At 48.8% G+C, this 17,382-nt stretch overlaps 1 protein-coding gene across 21 annotated transcripts in view; it reads right to left on the minus strand.

Annotated features, from left to right (window-relative positions):
- Positions 1-17,382, minus strand: part of ZMYND8 (zinc finger MYND-type containing 8) — a 153,312-nt gene that overhangs the window by 108,480 nt on the left and 27,450 nt on the right. The window contains exon 1 of one of the 21 annotated variants that reach the window (XM_033186644.1): positions 5,550-6,377. The exons of the other annotated variants lie outside the window; for them this stretch is intronic. Coding sequence (XP_033042535.1) covers positions 5,550-5,631 — 82 coding nt within the window. The 5' untranslated portion in view covers positions 5,632-6,377. Of the gene's footprint in view, positions 1-5,549; positions 6,378-17,382 lie in introns of those variants that run through there. 21 annotated transcript variants of the gene reach the window in all.

Below are 17,382 nucleotides of genomic sequence, written 5' to 3' on the forward strand. Positions count from 1 at the left end.
ATAAATAAAGTGTATCTAGCACCATTAATGGACCAATATTCCTCCCCAAAAAGATTTAATATACACATCAATGTTTGCACAAACTTAGAATATTCCTGGATGAACACAAAACTACAACAAAGCTCGACTTGGGGACTACTAGTTGCCTCGGGAGGACTGCCAGCAGGGAGTCCAGGGAAGGATGATTTTTCACTCTATACCCTTGTGTACTGTATTTATCATGTGCCTGGATGACGTTAGGAAAATAAAGAAAATTGGGTCAGGCGCTGTGGCTCACGCCTGTAATCCCAGCACCTTGGGAGGCTCAGGCAAGCAGATCACTTGAGGTCAGGAGTTCGAGATCAGACTGTCCAAGACAGTGAAACCTTGTCTCTACTAAAAATATAAAAATCAGCCAGGTGTGGTGGTGCATGACTGTAGTCCCAACTACTGGGGAGGCTGAAGCGGGAGAATCACTTGAAGCCAGGAGGCAGAGATTGCAGTGAGCTGAGAGTACACCACTGCACTCCAGCCTGGGCGAAAGAGAGAGACTCTGTCTTTAAAAACAAAACAAAACAAAAAGAATGCAAATTCTCAGGCCCCACTCCAGATCTACAGAATCAGAAACTCTGGGGTAGGGCCCAGCAATCTGTGTGTGTTGTTTTTTTTTTTTTTTTTTTTTTGAGACGGAGTCTGGCTCTGTCGCCCAGGCTGGAGTGCGATGGCCGGATCTCAGCTCACTGCAAGCTCCGCCTCCCGGGTTCACGCCATTCTCCTGCCTCCGCCTCCCAAGTAGCTGGGACTACAGGCGCCCGCCTCGTTTTTTGTATTCTTTAGTAGAGACAGGGTTTCACCGTATTAGCCAGGATGGTCTTGATCTCCTGACCTTGTGATCCGCCCGTCTCGGCCTCCCAAAGTGCTGGGATTACAGGCTTGAGCCACCGCGCCCGGCCGCAATCTGTGTTTTAACAAGTCCTCCCAAAGACTGGGAGGTACACTAGTTTGAGAAGTGTTAGAGTATGTGTATGTGTTTAGGAGACGGGGTCTAAGTTCTCAACTCTACACAATCCTGTTCCACACTGGCAAGCCAGAGCCAATGGCCTCTACCTTCCAGACACTATGTGAGGGGTTGGTTCAGGACTCAGGGAATAGAGGTCAAGCAAGGGGGCCAGGCTGGAGAATAAGGCTAAACAGAAAACAACCCCAGGCAATTCTCCACCTCTCAGGGCCTCAGGGCCTTACCTGCAAAATGGGAAGAGAGGGGGAGAAAGGGACTAGACTGGAAGTTCTCATTTAAAGACCAGACAGTGCTCCAGGGACCCTTGAACAGGCCATCATTGTTTACAGGAGTGCAATTTCTAGGTACCTTTGCAAAGGTGTCCTCAGCTCCAATGAATAAAAACTTCAGGGCACCCAGAGGATGTTAAAGTCCCTCTTGAACAATAAAATTATTTAATTTAATGAGAAAGAAGAAAAAAAATCACTAGAAATTAATATACTTGTAAGCGATTTAGAGTTGGCAAGGGAATATCACCCAAGCCCACCAGGAAACAAAGGGGGAAACTGAGTTTCTGCTCAGCAAGAGGTAGGGGGAGGTGGGTCCTAGCCCAAGGATGCTCACATCTGAGAGTATTCCAAACCTTCTAGCTTCAGCAAAACATAAAAACCCCAATTCTGTTTGCTGTTACAAACACACCAATTCCCCCTGGAGTTGATGAGAGTTCAGTGGCTGTATCGAAGGGGTCGAAATTTGATAGGTTCCAAACAACAGACACATCAGTCAACAGCAGGGGATTTCAATGAAGGCTCATAGGGAGAAGAATTAGGAAATGACTGCTGGATTCAGTATCCTTTGGAGGGATGAGACAGCAGGGTGGCATTATGACTTAACTGGCCCCCACTCCAGTGGGGGCTGGGCCTCTGGTGATGATGGACTGGTGGGTGTACGCCTGACTGTAGCCATGGTAACCAGGCTCCATAAGGACCCTTTCCAGAAAGCTGAGTCAATTTTTTCTTCTTTAATGATTTAATTCTGCCGGCCGGGCGCGGTGGCTCAAGCCTGTAATCCCAGCACTTTGGGAGGCCGAGACGGGCGGATCACGAGGTCAGGAGATCGAGACCATCCTGGCTAACATGGTGAAACCCCGTCTCTACTAAAAATACAAAAAACTAGCGGGCGACATGGCGGGCGCCTGTAGTCCCAGCTGCTTGGGAGGCTGAGGCAGGAGAATGGCGTAAACCCAGGAGGCGGAGCTTGCAGTGAGCTGAGACCCGGCCACTGCACTCCAGCCTGGGCGGCAGAGCGAGACTCCGTCTCAAAAAAAAAAAAAAAAAAAAAAAAAAAAAAAAATGATTTAATTCTGACAAGATGTATTGCTCAGCGCATTTCATCTATAAACTTGGAACAATGACAAACAGCCACTGTCGACTGAATCACTGGTTCACCCTGGATCTGAAAGACTTTTCTGCTGCCTTCTGAGGGAATAGGACCTGTGACCCCACTGGGCTGGCTCACTCACAACCCTCTGCCTCCCACCCATCCCGTAACAAAAATGAGTGGTTCTGAATGAGTTAATGTGGGTGAGGGAGGAGTGCAGCCTTGTGGAGAGGACAGAGCAGTGACTCAGGAAAACAGCTTGGCATGGAGCAGAAAGCAGCAGAATTTTCCCCTTCTTGTGACATTTTGCTGAAATTGTAACAATATGGGAAGGTCTACTGGGTATTAAGAACCAGGCACGAGGCCGGGCACGGTGGCTCATGCCTCTAATTCCAGCACTTTGGGAGGCCAAGGTGGGCAGATCACGAGGTCAGGAGTTCGAAACCAGTCTGACCAACATGGTGAAACCCCATCTCTACTAAAAATACAAAAATTAACTGAGTGTAATGGTAGGTGCCTATAATACCAGCTACTCAGGAGGCTGAGGCAGGAAAATTGCTTGAACCCAGGAGGCGGAGGTTGCAGTGAGTCAAGATCATGCCATTGCACTCCAGCCTGGACAACAGAACGAGACTTTGTCTCAGAAAAAAAAGGAACCAAGCATGTGAGGAGATCCTTCCCAAGCCTATGTCTTGTGATCCACCAGAAATCATCCTGGAGCTCAGCATTTCCTGGATGTCTTTGATTTAAGGGGCATCTTACTTCAAGATAACTCAGGCTTATAGCTTTCCTGAGCCAAGAGTATAACGAGCTAAGAGTTTCAGCCGGGCGTGGTGACTCACACCTGCAATCCCAGCACTTTGGGAGGCCAGCAGACTGCCTGAGGTCAGGAGTTCAAGACCAGTCTGGCCAACATGGTGAAACCCCATCTCTACTAAAAATACAAAAAAAAATTAGCCAGGCATGGTGGCACGCGCCTGTAATCCCAGCTACTTGGGAGGCTGAGGCAGGAAAATTGCTTGAACCAGGGAGGTAAAGGTTGCAGTGAGCCGAGATCACACCTGCACTCCAGCCTGGGCGACAGAGCAAGACTCGGTCTAAAAAAAAAAAAAAGAGAGAGAGAGAGCTAAGAGTTTCTTTGATTATATGCGATATTCTAGGCACTGTTCAAAATGCACTTCCTGTAGTTCCCACTAAGTCACTAGACTGAGATCACAAAACTACCAAGGAGCAGTGCTGGGATTTGAACCCAGGCAGTGGGACTCCAAGGGCCAGCTTCTAACCTCTGCACCACATGGCCTTGCACCAGGAGGGCCTCATCCTCAGCTCTGTAGCAAGAGGACTCCCTAATTTAGGGTCTATGATTTAAGAGTACACTCTCATTTTGCCTTTTTTTCCCCTGAACTGCAGATGGAGGTATGGGGGTGGGGAAGGTCCAACAAAGAGTTCCAGGAACTGGAAACTCATGTCATTCACTGATGACACCGTTCTCTCAAAGGCCGTCCCCGAAAAGCACATTCACCTCCTAATTTCCAAATGGTGGCAACAGTCCCTGAAATAGGCTGGGGGCTCCAGGGCCATCTTACCTCCCCTTTTCCAGCCTCCATCAAGACTAGGCCTCCCCAGCAGGCCACGTCAGGTACCCGCCCCCCACCCTAATCCTGCCCCCACATCCGGCGCCTGAGTCACAGCACATGCTGTTCTCCAGGGCTAGGAAATGACACACCATTACAGGGAATTGTCTCCTCCCTCAAAGGAAAGGGCCACAGCTGAAAGGCCAGGAGCTTCTTGTGTTTTTGTAGGTGTTTAATTTCCTTAATGATGTCGACAGCAAGCCTGCTGGGGCCTGAACAGAAAAAGAAGCTTGGTCCACAGGCCCAGACAGGCATGACAGGCCACAGGAGTAGGGCAACCAACCATGTGCTTAGCTGTGTCCTGGGCAAACCAGGACCCGTAGGTCAAGGGCATATGCTCTGATGGGTCAGGCTGAAAACGACAGAGAGGCAGGATGCCACAGTGGTGGGGAATCAGCTCTCTGGTGTCGAAATGCATGCAGAACCTCACTGTGCTCTGCCCTGCAGTGTGACCTTAAAAAGGCGACTTAACCTCTCTGTGCCTCTGTTCTTTAAGATGGAGATAATGGTACCTTGTAAAGTTATCGAATAAGTCAATGAGTTAATTCGTGTAAAGCTCTTAGTATAATACCTGGCAAATAGTAAGCACCCATTCACTGGTAACTAATGGGTAACTCTATTTTTTAACCAATCATTCATCCTCCTTTTCTTGCTTCTCTTCGACCTCCTCCCTGACTACCATCCCCACTCCAAAAACACAGCTTGCTTTCTGAAAGAAGCATGTTAAATCAATTCCACAAGTTCAAAGCTATGGAAAATGCCAGCCTGTGTAGACTGGAGACCAGAATCAGCCCAGGACATGATTTCTGCATTTCAATCAGACTGAAAATGCCAGGTTTCCTCCAGCAACTGTGAAGGCAGGGTCAGAAGCAGAGGCCTGCTCTGCAACACTTCATAATCACCAGTCCTCTCCCCTTGGCCTACTTCAAACATGACCACACACTGCTGCTCTCCCAGAAGGAGCAAAGCAGAGCACGGTTAATCACTTCAAAGCGTTTCCCAAAGACACAGAGCAGGTACCCAAACAGGCCTCCCTTCCCCAGGAATCTTTGGGGCCCTCCCCAACCAGTAATTACATCACAAAGAGACAAAAGTCTGGAATTTCCTCCTGGCGGAGAACAGAAGTAAAAAATCAGGAGCAAAGGTTGGGGGTGGGGCGGAGGCAAAATTGTCCTCGCAGCAGAGAATGCCTAAGCCAGGAGGAACTTGTAAATGAAAACTGCTCGCATAAGCAAATGATTATTTCCTCCAACGCTGACCATCTCTTAGACCCACAGAAACTTGAGGACCGGTATGCACCCCGGCTGACTTGGCCCTGCCACAGCTGCCGGGCTGAGCCTGCTCCTCCAAAGGACTGCACTGGCCTGAACTGTGCTTCTAAAGAATCTCTGCAAATCAACAGGAACTTCTTATCCAGAGCCGGGACAGGGAGGGCTGGAATGGAAATGAGGCCGGGGAATGAAGGTCACTCTCAACTTGGGGAAAATGGCATTTCACCAGGAAAGAACCTCAGAGGCAGAACATGCGAGGGGCAGGGAACGCCGAGAGGAGGCACTTACCTGCCATTGAGAAAGTGCGGCTGCTCAGAGGGCCTAGCCTCTCTTGTTCAAAAGAGAACAGAGGCTCACCCACAGCAGACATTCCTGCTTCCGGATCCTCAGCGGCCTCTCCCAGGGGGAGGAGGAAGAAGCAAAGAGAACAGGCTAAGAGTCACCACTTACCAGGCCAGCCCCGGTCTTGTACACATTATTAGGTCGCCCGGCGGGGCAAGGACACTGTCACCTCTTTGCAATCAGGCAGTCTGAAGCCCAGCGACTTGCCTTCATGTCCCCGGGCTTTCGCCTATAATTTATCAACCTCGACAGCAGCTCGGCTGAGCTGAAAGTCTTCGGTGCAGTGCACCGAACAGCCATTTATTTCCTGGGATTGTGAATAAATACGAGGAACTGGAGTTGTTCTGCTGGCCAAGGTGACAATATCAGAAGGGAGCCTGGGGGGAGGGAAACAGCTGTGGTTTGCATTTTGAAGGTGTTTTTAATATTTTTAGTAATTGTTTCAGATTCTCTTTAGTTCTGATGCCCCTCTCCTAGAAATGAGAAAACCCATCTTTTATACTAGAGCTATAATCCTTTCCCACTAGACACAGCCTCCTCCACCCTCTCTCAATAATGCAGAAGTGGTGATTAAAGGGCACATTCATATGTAAAAGGCGAACTTCCAAACTCGCCTGGCAGGACAGAAATTGCTTCAATCTACAGAAAAGAGGCTGATTTACAAATGAATTCAGTGTTTAGCCCTCAACAACTAGAGGCAATTGCAACCGCGGCCCTTTCTCCTCCCCAGCTGGGATGAGGCCCTCTGGAAAAACGACAACATCGCAACAGGAATTTCCTGGATCAAGAATGCCAAGTTCATTCCAATTTTACTGAGGCAGGGCCCGACTCCCTATGAGAACGCACTGCCCACCACCCACCCCCTCAGCAGGCCCAGGCCCCAAAGGCTCCCTCCAACATGTGTACATGAGGCCCTTCAAACTCGACCAGAACACCACAAAGAATGTGGAGAAACCAGTTGCCTTTGGCCTTTACATTGTGGCTGGCTGAGGAGCTGGTTCTGGTGGCTGACACCCGTTGGCACTATTTATCCAGCCCCTGCCTGGCTTGGGTTCTAGAAATCTCTGGTGATGGTGGCTTCCAAACTGCAACGGGGAATCGCAGCATCAGAGGGCAATTCAGAAACAAAAAGAGTTCTGTGCTGGCGGCAGTTGAACCACAGAAGTGGGTTGGGAGAAGCAAAGGGAAATTAGCTTCAGAAAGGGGGCAGATGAAAGAAGAGACGCCACTGCTAACCAACCAAGGTCCCCACCTGCCCTGGGTGCTATCTCTAAAAGTCACCTAAAGAAAGGGGAAAATTCGGCCAGGCGCAGTGGCTCACGCCTGTAATCCCAGCACTTTGAGAGGCCAAAGTGGTGGGATCACAAGGTCAGGAGATCGAAACCATCCTGGCCAACACGGTGAAACCCCATCTCTACTACAAATACAAAAATTAGCCAGGCGTGGTGGCAGATTCCTGTAGTCCCAGCTACTTGGGAGGCTGAGGCAGGAGAAAGGCGCGAACCCGGGAGGCGGAGCTTGCAGTGGGCCGAGTTCGTGACGCTGCACTCCAGCCTAGGCGACAGAGCGAAACTCCATCTCAAAAAAAAAAAGAAGGCAAGAGGAAGCAAAGCGTTCAGACCCAATATGTCACCCAAATTACCCTGGCCAACCATCACGTAAAGATGCTGCGGCTGTGCATGGTGGCTTACACCTGTAATCCTAACATGTTGGGAGGCCAAGGCGGGCGGATCACCTGAGGTCAAGAGTTCGAGACTAGCCTGGCCAACATGACGAAATCCTGTCTCTATTAAAAATACAAAAATTAGCTGGGTGTGGCGGTGCACACCTGTGGTACCAGCTACTCCTACTGGGGAGGCTGAGGCAGGAAAATCGCTTGACCCCAGGAGGCTGAAGTGCAGTGAGCCGAGATTGTGCCACTGTACTCCAGCCTAGGCGACAGAGCGAGACGCCATCTCAAAAACAAATAAATAAATAAATAAAGATAGATGCAACATCACTCAGTAGTGGGATGATTCTAAGAACATGTCCTATTGTCTGCAGGGCTCATGGGTGCACAGAAGGACAGACAGGGGTAGCCACTGCAACAGAGTTTTGTAGAAGAGCCAGACAGGAAGCAACACTGATGCCCATATGTGAAACATCGTGATGCAGCCATAAAACGGAATGAAGACGGAATCCCGTCTGCGTAGACGGGCATGGTCCAAAATCCAAGTGAAAGGAGACCAGAAATAGGACCAGGGTAAAAGTTTGGTCTCTGAGGCTTCTGGGTTTGCAGAGACATGGAGGAACAACCAGGAAACCCAGTAAACACTGGACTCCTCTGAATTATTTCTGATCATGTTTACATATTTAACGAAGGTATTTATTAATGGCTTTGGGGAAACTGGGTGATAATGACAATATTTATGGAACACTCACTGCATCCTAGGCACTGCCCAGCCAGGGATCACGTCTGTATCCCTTGTACCCAGCATACAGCAGGAGCTCAGTACACACTCCCATTATCAAACAAACACTTTTACAGGGCTCAGGTGTTTAGAAGAGTGGAAAGCAGTAATCAGCACACCCAGGGGACATCTGGCAATGTCTGGGGACATTTTTGGTTGCCACAACTGGGCAGAAAGAGGAGTTGCGACAGGCATCTAGTGGGTAGCGGTGAGGGATACTGCCGAACATCCTACAACGCACAGGACAGCCCCAAGACAAAGGATGATCAGGCCCAAAGTCAACAGTGCCAAGGCTGAGAAATCCTGGTAGAAAGAAACTTCAGTGAGCTACCAGGTAGGTCTCACCTTGTGTAAACACACCACCCACAGAGGCGCATGTATTCTTTAAGAAAGAAAATGATTCCTAATGTTTCACCTGGTGGCCCTGACTTCAGACTTCAAAGAGAAGAAAACAGTGGGACCAGCCAGTTAACAAATAGTCACTAGGCAACAACTAGACATCTGGGCTACCAGGAAAACTGTTCCAGGAAGGCCTCTGCCCTGATGGAAGGACAGCTAGAAATAGAGTCGAGACAGCTACCTTTTATTGAGCACTTATTATCTGGGAGGCATTGTTATAAGTACAAATATCATTTTATTTAAAACTCGCCACACTTTTTTTTTTTTGAAACAGAGTCTCACTCTGTCACCCAGGCTGAAGTGCAGTGGCACAATCTCGGCTCATTGCAACCTCAGTCTCCCAGGCTCAGGAGATCCTCCTGTCTCAGCCTCCCAAGTAGCTAGGACTACAGGCACAGGTCACCATGCCCAGCTAATTTTTGCATTTTTTGTAGAGACAGGGTCTCGCCATGTTGCCCAGACTGGTCTCAAACTCCAGGGCTCGAGCAATCCTTCTGCCTCAGCCTCCCAAAGTGCTGGGATTACAGGTGTGACCAACCCACCTAGCCCAGCCTCCCCATTTCATTGATAAGGTAACTAAACCCCAGAGAAAAACAGGCGCATGGTAAAGTGGCTATTAAGTATAGAATGATTGAGAAACTGATTACAGATGGACAAACCACTGAACAGGAAAAATATCAGGAGTTTGTGAATACACCTAGCAGGTGTGAGGGTAGACGGGGAAATATTCCTCTATTTCCTTTGCAGAAGGGTTTAATGTGGTTCACAGCTATTGTTTATTGAGAAGCTACAAACTGTCCCAAGAATCCCAAGAGGTTGGGATGGCATTTCTTTTTGTTTTTTTTCTTTTTTTTTGGCAGAGTCTCGCTCTGTCTCCAGGCTGGAGTGCAGTGGAGCAATCTTGGCTCACTGTGACCTCTGCCTCCCGGCCTCAGTGTCCCAAGTAGCTGGGACTACAGGCGCACGCCACCATACCTGTTTCACCATGTCGGCCAGGATGGTCTCTATCTCCTGACCTCATGATTCACCTGCCTCGGCCTTCCAAAGTGCTGGGATTACAGGCGTGAGCCACCACACCCAACCAGGATGGCATTTCTGTACCCATTTTATGGGTGAGGCTCAGAGAGGCAAAGTCATTTATGTGCTCCAAGGCAAGTAGATCGACGCAGCACACCCCACCTCCACCACTCCAAAGTCCTTCACTGTACAGGTCAACTGTCTCTCCTAGGCTTATGAGTGCCACCTGGTAATTCTCCATCACAAAGGGCATGCTTGGCATTGGCCAATGTCAACACAGCATTGTCGTTCAGTGTGTGGGCTCTGGAGTCAGACTACTAAGTCTGAATCCAAGTGCTGGCACCTGCCAGCTGTGTGACCTTGGGCAAGTTTCTTAGCCTCTCTGTGACTCAGTCATTCAGTTGGAACTATTAGGCTCTTCCCAAAAGGATTGTGAGGATTAAATGAGATAATGCATACAAAGTGAAAGGCATCTGGCACATCAAAGCACCATACTTTATTACCATTATTCTCCTGGGGGAAAGGAGAGGCTAGGGCACAGAAAAAGACAATAACCGAGAAATTTCAAACTCATTTCCCCCAATTTTTCCTTTTTTTGGGGGGGGAGACAGGGTCTCAATCTGTCAGCCAGGCTGAAGTACAGTGGCACAATCATGGCTCACTGCAGCCTCGACCTCCCAGATTCAAAGTGATCCTCCCACCTCAGCCTCCCAAGTAGCTAAGACCACAGGTATGCAATACCACACCCAGCTAATTCTTTTTTTTTTTTTGTAGAGATGGGATCTCCTAGTCTCAAACTTCTGGGCTCAAGTGATCCTCCCACCTCAGCCTCTCAAAGTGCTAGGATTACAAGCATGAGCTATTGCACCTGGCCCCCAAATCTTTCTGTACCTTCAGACGACCTCTTCCAAGCCTGTTTTTAAAAAGGGTTCACTGATAAGAAACACAAACGGGCCGGGCGCGGTGGCTCAAGCCTGTAATCCCAGCACTTTGGGAGGCCGAGACGGGCGGATCACGAGGTCAGGAGATCGAGACCATCCTGGCTAACACGGTGAAACCCCGTCTCTACTAAAAAATACAAAAAACTAGCCGGGCGAGGTGGCGGGCGCCTGTAGTCCCAGCTACTCGGGAGGCTGAGGCAGGAGAATGGCGTAAACCCGGGAGGCGGAGCTTGCAGTGAGCTGACATCCGGCCACTGCACTCCAGCCTGGGCGACAGAGCGAGACTCCGTCTCAAAAAAAAAAAAAAAAGAAACACAAACGTTTACAATAAACCCCCTCAGGCTGTCAGGAATTCAAGGAAGCCAGGCTCAAAATCCCTCCAGGGCTTAGAACTTCCTTAAAAATCAAAGCAGAATTCTCCAGGCGGCCCACAATCCCAGCCCCACCCCACCCCCACTGACCTTCCCCCAGGGCTACTCCAACTGCACTCCCCTCTCCACTCAAATGAGGCTCATCAAGTCAGGGAGAGAGCTGGTCCGGACTCACATGGCTGTGTGTCTTTCAACAGGTTACTTCACCTCTCTGAGCCTCAGATTCCTAGTCATCTCACAAGTGTTATTAAGAATGCCAAACCTGGCGGGGCATGGTGGCTCACACCTGTAATCCCGACACTTTGTGGGGGCCGAGGCTGGTGGATCACGAAGTCAAGAGATCAAGACCATCCTGGCCAATATGGTGAAACCCCGTCTCTACTAAAAATACAAAAATTAGCTGGGCGTGGTGGTGGACACCTGTAATCCCAACTACTCGGGAGGCTGAGGCAGGAGAATCACTTGAACCCAGGAGGCGGAGGTTGCCGTGAGCGAGATAGAGCCACTGCACTCCAACCTGGGCACCAGAGCAAGATTCCATCTCAAAAAAAAAAAAAAAGAATGCCAAACCTTGACCGGTCGCAGTGTCTCACGTCTGTAATCCCAGCACTTTGGAAGGCCAAGACAGGCGGATCACCTGAAGTCAGGAGTTCGAGACCAGACAGGCCAACATGGTGAAACCCCATCTCTACTAGAAAATACAAAAAATTAGCCAGGCATGGTGGTGGGTGCCTGTAATCCCAGCTACTCGGGAGGCTGAGGCAGGAGAATCACTTGAACCTGGAAGGCGGAGGCTGCAGTGAGCCAAAATTGAGCCACCGCACTCCAGCCTGTGCAACAAGAGCGAAACTCTGTCTCAAAAAACACAAAAATAAATAAAACCTAAATAAGACAGTACACGCCCTGCTTAAAACCCTCCAAGGAGCTTACTGTAGACACCTAATGTCTTATGAAGACCTATAGTGTCCCTGGTGACCTGGTCCTGCCCACCTTCTCTCCTTCATTCACTCAGCTCCAACCCCAATGGCCTCCTTTCCGCTCCTCAGACAAGCCAAGCTCTTTCGCATGTGGCTGGCCCCTTCATCTATAATGTTCTGTGCCCAGTCCTCTCCATAGTTGCCACTTCATCTTTTGGCTCACTGCCCTAGAGAGGCCTTCTCTGAGCACCCCAGCCTCCAGCCTCCAGGCTCCTTATTATATAATCCTGAAGTTGTTTTTTTTCCCTTTATTACACTCATACATAGCTGAAAATTACTTTTTTTTTTTTTTTTTTTGAGAAGGAGTCTCGCTCTGTTGCCCAGGCTGGAGTACAATGGTGCATTCGCAGCTCACTGCAACCTCTGCCTCCCAGGTTCAAGCCATTCTCCCGCCTCAGCCTCTCAAGTAGCTAGGACTACAGGCGTGCGCCACCACACCCAGCTAATTCTTGTATTTTTGGTAAAGATGGGGTTTCACCATGTTTGCCAGGCTGGTCTCAAACTCCTGACCTCAGGTGATTCACCCACCTCGGCCTCCCAAAGTACTGGGATTAAAGCATGAGCCACCATCACATCTGGCCCATAGCTGAAAATTATCAAAAATTATTTTCCTCTTTTGCTGGTTCACTGCTCTATTGTGTCTCTCCTCCAGAGCGTGAACTCAGTCTCAGCTTGACAAACTCAATCTCAGCTTGTCCATCCTTCTTTGCTGTAGCCCAGCGCCAGGCCCATGGCCTGGCTCAGAAGTGCCCCAAAGTACATATTGGACCAACTGAGTGACTGTACAGGGTTAACAAAGCCCTAAGGTGGGCCAGTCAACCTGACTCACAGCAAATTCCAGTTTTTCTTCCCCAGTCTCAGAATTTCTTCCAGCAAATCAGGAAGGCAGCAGGGTGGCAAAGTCAACGGGGAAGATTACACAAATGGGAGCCTGGTCATGTCGGCCTCTGAAAGGGACCCCAGAACAGGACATTCCCCTTTCAACAGGTACTCAGTCATTCTCTTGCCCAAAGAACCCATTTCCCCAAAAAGTAGGGGAGCAAGTAAATATGTATAACTTGAATAGGATGGGGCCATTCAGCTAAATGCAATTACTGAAAAAAATCAAAGGGGGATATCTCAGGAGGTTTTCTAAGACAACCAATTTTCTCGTTCTCCCAATTATTCTTTTTTCGTTATGTTTTGCTTTTTTTCTGAGACGGAGTTTCATTCTTGTTGCTCAGGCTGGAGTGTAATGGCACAATCTCCACCTCCTGGTTCAAGCAATTCTCCTGCCTCAGCCTCCTGAGTAACTGGGATTACAGGCACATGCCACCACACCCAGCTAATTTTATTTTATTTTATTTTATTTATTTATTTATTTGTTTGTTTGTTTGTTTGTTTGAGACGGAGTCTTGCATGTGGCCCAGGCTAGAGTGTAATGGCGCAGTCTCGGCTCACTGAAACCTCTGCCTCCCGAGTTCAAGTGATTCTCCTGCCTCAGCCTCTTGAGTAGCTGGGATTACAGGTGCCCGCTACCATGCCCAGCTAATTTTTGTATTTTTTTTTTTTTTTTTTTTTTTTCTGAGACGGAGTCTTGCTCTGCCGCCCAGGCTGGAGTGCAGTGGCCGGTTCTCAGCTCACTGCAAGCTCCGCCTCCCGGGTTTACGCCATTCTCCTGCCTCAGCCTCCCGAGTAGCTGGGACTACAGACGCCCACCACCTCGCCCGGCTAGTTTTTGTATTTTTAGTAGAGACGGGGTTTCACCGTATATAGCCAGGATGGTCTCGATCTCCTGACCTCGTGATCCGCCTGTCTCGGCCTCCCAAAGTGCTGGGATTACAGGCTTGAGCCACCGCGCCCGGCCTAATTTTTGTATTTTTCAGTAGAGATGAGGTTTCGCCACGTTGCCCAGGCTGGTCTCGAACTCCGGACCTCAGGTGATCCGCCTGCCTTGGCCTCCCAAACAGCTGGGATTACAGGCATGAGCCACCGTGGCCAGCCTCCCAGTTACTCTTGAGGAGGGCTATTGTTTCAGAATTATTTAGCAGTTCAAAAAATAAAAATAAAAGAGGCATGACTTTCTCCAGGGAAAACATATTCCCTTCTAGGAGACCCACCACTGAGATGACCATTTAACCAAATCTTCAGTCTTAGTTCTGGGCCCTTTTTCTTATATGTCTGAGTCTGAGAATCTCTTTTTCCAAAACCTCCACAGATCCTCAGTCTCCCTCTGGGTTCTCCAAGCCTGCCCGTGCTACGAGAAGCAAGGATCAGATACAGGTACTAATCTATGTGTAGACAGGCTCAGCCTCGACTGGGAAAAGCAAAAAATTATTTTTCAAGTTCATCTTCCCTGCATCCCATGGACATGAGTCAAGAGAAATTCAATCTGCTCCTTCCTGTCTCCATCTAGTTCCCTCGGGCTTCTTGGAGTGTCAGCATCTCACCAGGCATAAGATGGGTCTAGATTTTCAAGGATACATATTTGTCTTACAATACAGTCCCTCGGCTCTAACCAACTGCTACTGTATCTGGTCCCAAGTCAAGAAACAGCAACCTGGTTTGAAATGACCATACCCAAACTTGAAGTCTGAGGATGGGGAGTTATGGGAGGGTCATTAAGGAGGTAGGGCACAAACCCAGGTCAGCCTTATTAGAAGACAGCACTACTTATAGCTGATGGAATGAACCAGTGATCTGGAAAAGCAGCAATCAGTGGCCAAGAAACCAGTCTCCCTAGTAGCTGGAATTACAGGAGTGCACCACCACGCCTGGCTAATTTTGTATTTTTAGTAGAGATGGGGTTTCACCATGTTGGCCAGGCTGGTCTCGAACTCCTGACCACCCACCTCAGCCTCCCAAAATGCTGGGATTACAGACGTGAGGCACCACCTTTAAAGAGAAGCTCTAGCTTCTCTTATTAAAATAAGGTCATTCACAGATTAAACAAGGGGTTAAAGAAAAAATAGGCCAGGCACGGTGGCTCATACCTGTAATCTCAGCACTTTTGGAGGCCAAGGCACGCAGATCATTTGAAGTCAGGGGTTTGAGACCGGCCTGGTCAGCATGGGGAAACCCTGTCTCTACTAAAAATACAAAAATATTAGCCAGGTGTGGTAGCACACAGCTGTAGTCCCAGCTACTTGGACGGCTGAGGCAGGAGAATTGCTTGAACCCAGGAAGCAGAGGTTGCATTGAGCAGAGATTGTCCCACTGCACTCCAGCCTGGGTAGCAGAGTAAGACTCAAAAAAGAAAGAAAAGAAAAATCACAAGATCCCTCCACATAGGACCCCCTGTTTCCACATGGAACAATCCTCCTGCCTGCCCACTTTGGGTAGAACTCCAGAATCTCTGTTTGCCAAGGTCTCCATTATTCTTAACTTTCAGATAATTAAATCTATAACGTACTGATTTTTTGTTTGTTTGTTTTTCCGGAAACAAGGTCTTGCTCTTGTCGCCCAGGCTGGAGTGCAGTGATACAATCACGGCTCACTGCAGCCTTGACCTCCTGGGCTCAAGTGATGCTCCGGTCTCAGCCTCCCACGTAGCTGAGGCTACAAGTGGGTGCCACCAAGCTCAGCAATTTTTTTTTAATTTTAGAGACGGGGTCTCACTGTGTTGCCCAGGCTGGTCTTGAACTCCTGGGCTCAAGTGATTCTCCTGCCTTGGCCTCCCAAAATGCTGCGACTACAGGCGTGAGCTACCATGCCTACCCCAGATCATTAAATCTAACCTTGAAAGGCCCTTAAAGGGTCTAACAGGACAGGGGAAGCAGAGAAAAATAATAAGGTAAAGAGAGGGGTCAGAGACAAGGGATGTTTTGCTAGGATGGCCAGGTTCTAGAAAGTTCAACCCCGTTATACAGGTATTGCATAAGTTTTTTGACATTTTTATAAGCATGGAGAGGGTAGTATAGACAAAAACATACCAAACTGTTATCACTGGTTACCTGGGCAGGAGAAGATTTTTAGCTTTTTCTTTGTACACTTTGGCTTGTTGTCAAGGAGATACACTGATTTTTATCATTTGAAAGGAAAATCCAATAAATCTTAACCCCCACCCGCCCCCCGCCACCCCGCAAAAAGTTAACTCGTTTCTTTTTTTTGAGACAGAGTCTCACTCTGTTGCCCAAGCTGGAGTGCGGTGGCATGATCTCAGCTCAATGTCTCCCAGGTTCTCTGGGCTCTCTGTCTCCCAGGTTCAAGCGATTCTCCTGCCTCAGCCTCCCAAGTAGCTGAGATTACAGGCGCGTGCCACTACACCCAGCTAATTTTTGTATTTTCACCATGTTGGCCAGGCTGGTCTTGAACTCCTGACCTCAGGTAATGCACCCACCTTGGCCTCCCAAAGTGCTGGGATTCCAGGTGTGAGCCACCGCGCCTAGACAAGTTTGTTTCCAGTTATTGGAAGAGATCCTTTATTCACAAAGCATTTAATGGGCACTACCATGAAATGCCAGTCCCTCGTTAGTCTAAAGAGATGAGAGTTATTTGGTCTATCAGTCTAGAAGAGACACACAGGTAAATGAAGAATTACGGTAAAGCATGTTGAAGGGTGGAGGGAGGACTGCCCAGCTCCCCGGCATATCCTGTGGAACTTTACCCCAGTCAGGTCTAGGTGCCAAGGGGGCCTGGCAATAAGGGAGTTCAGCAAGGCCTGGATAAAAAACACCAACTTGCAAAGATAGAAAGAGGACCGCGTTCTCTGCAAAACTTTTCAAAGAATAGGCAAGCTCAGGAGGCAATGACCAAGCAAAACTTAAACTCAATAATCATGCATGGAACATGTTCAGTGCTGTGTCCCCTGGTGACGTAGCTTCACCTGCAGCATTCAGCACAGCATGCACAACAAATCCATTAATCTACTAAGGCTATGGAACAGTGTGATCCAATCAAGCTTGCTCAAATGATGGCAATGTTCTCGATCTGTTCTCTATCAGTGCTGTCTAATAACAGCAGCCTCTAACCACCTGTGGCTGTCAGGCACTTGACACGTGGCCAGGGCAGCTGAGGAATGAACTGTATTTTGTTAACGTAATTTTTTTTTTTTGGAGACGGAGTTTTTCGCTCTTATTGCCCAGGCTGGAGTGCAATGGCATGATCTTGGCTCACCGCAACCTCCTCCTCTCAAGTTCAAGCGATTCTCCAGCCTCATCCTTCTGAGTAGCTGGAATTACAGGCATGCACCACCACGCCTAGCTAATTTTGTATTTTTAGTAGAGACGGGGTTTCTCCACGTTGGTCAGGCTGGTCTCAAACTCCGACCTCAGGTGATCTGCCTGCCTTGCCCTCCCAAAGTGCTGAGATTTACAGGCATGAGCCACCGCGCCTGGCTTGTTAACATAAATTTAAAGAGCCACATACAGCTAGTGGCTACTGCGTTGGCTGGCACAGCTGCAGAAGCTTAATATTAAGACAAAGAAGCACGCCTGGCAGGCGAGCAGGACACTGCGGAATCATCCACTCATCCCAATTTGCCTCTAGGGACTGAGTAGCTGAATTCAAGGCACCTGATGCACAGAAATGTGACTATGGATTTGCCTTTCATTCTTCCTTTAGTCTAGCTTGGCAGTTTTTAACCCTTTAGTAAGAATACAAATTTCTGATCAAAGCTGAATACTTTCATGGGCAATTCAAGGTAC

Source organism: Trachypithecus francoisi, unplaced genomic scaffold (genome assembly GCF_009764315.1).
Source record: "Trachypithecus francoisi isolate TF-2019V2 unplaced genomic scaffold, Tfra_2.0 Lachesis_group21, whole genome shotgun sequence".
In the NCBI taxonomy this organism is placed as follows: domain Eukaryota; kingdom Metazoa; phylum Chordata; class Mammalia; order Primates; family Cercopithecidae; genus Trachypithecus; species Trachypithecus francoisi.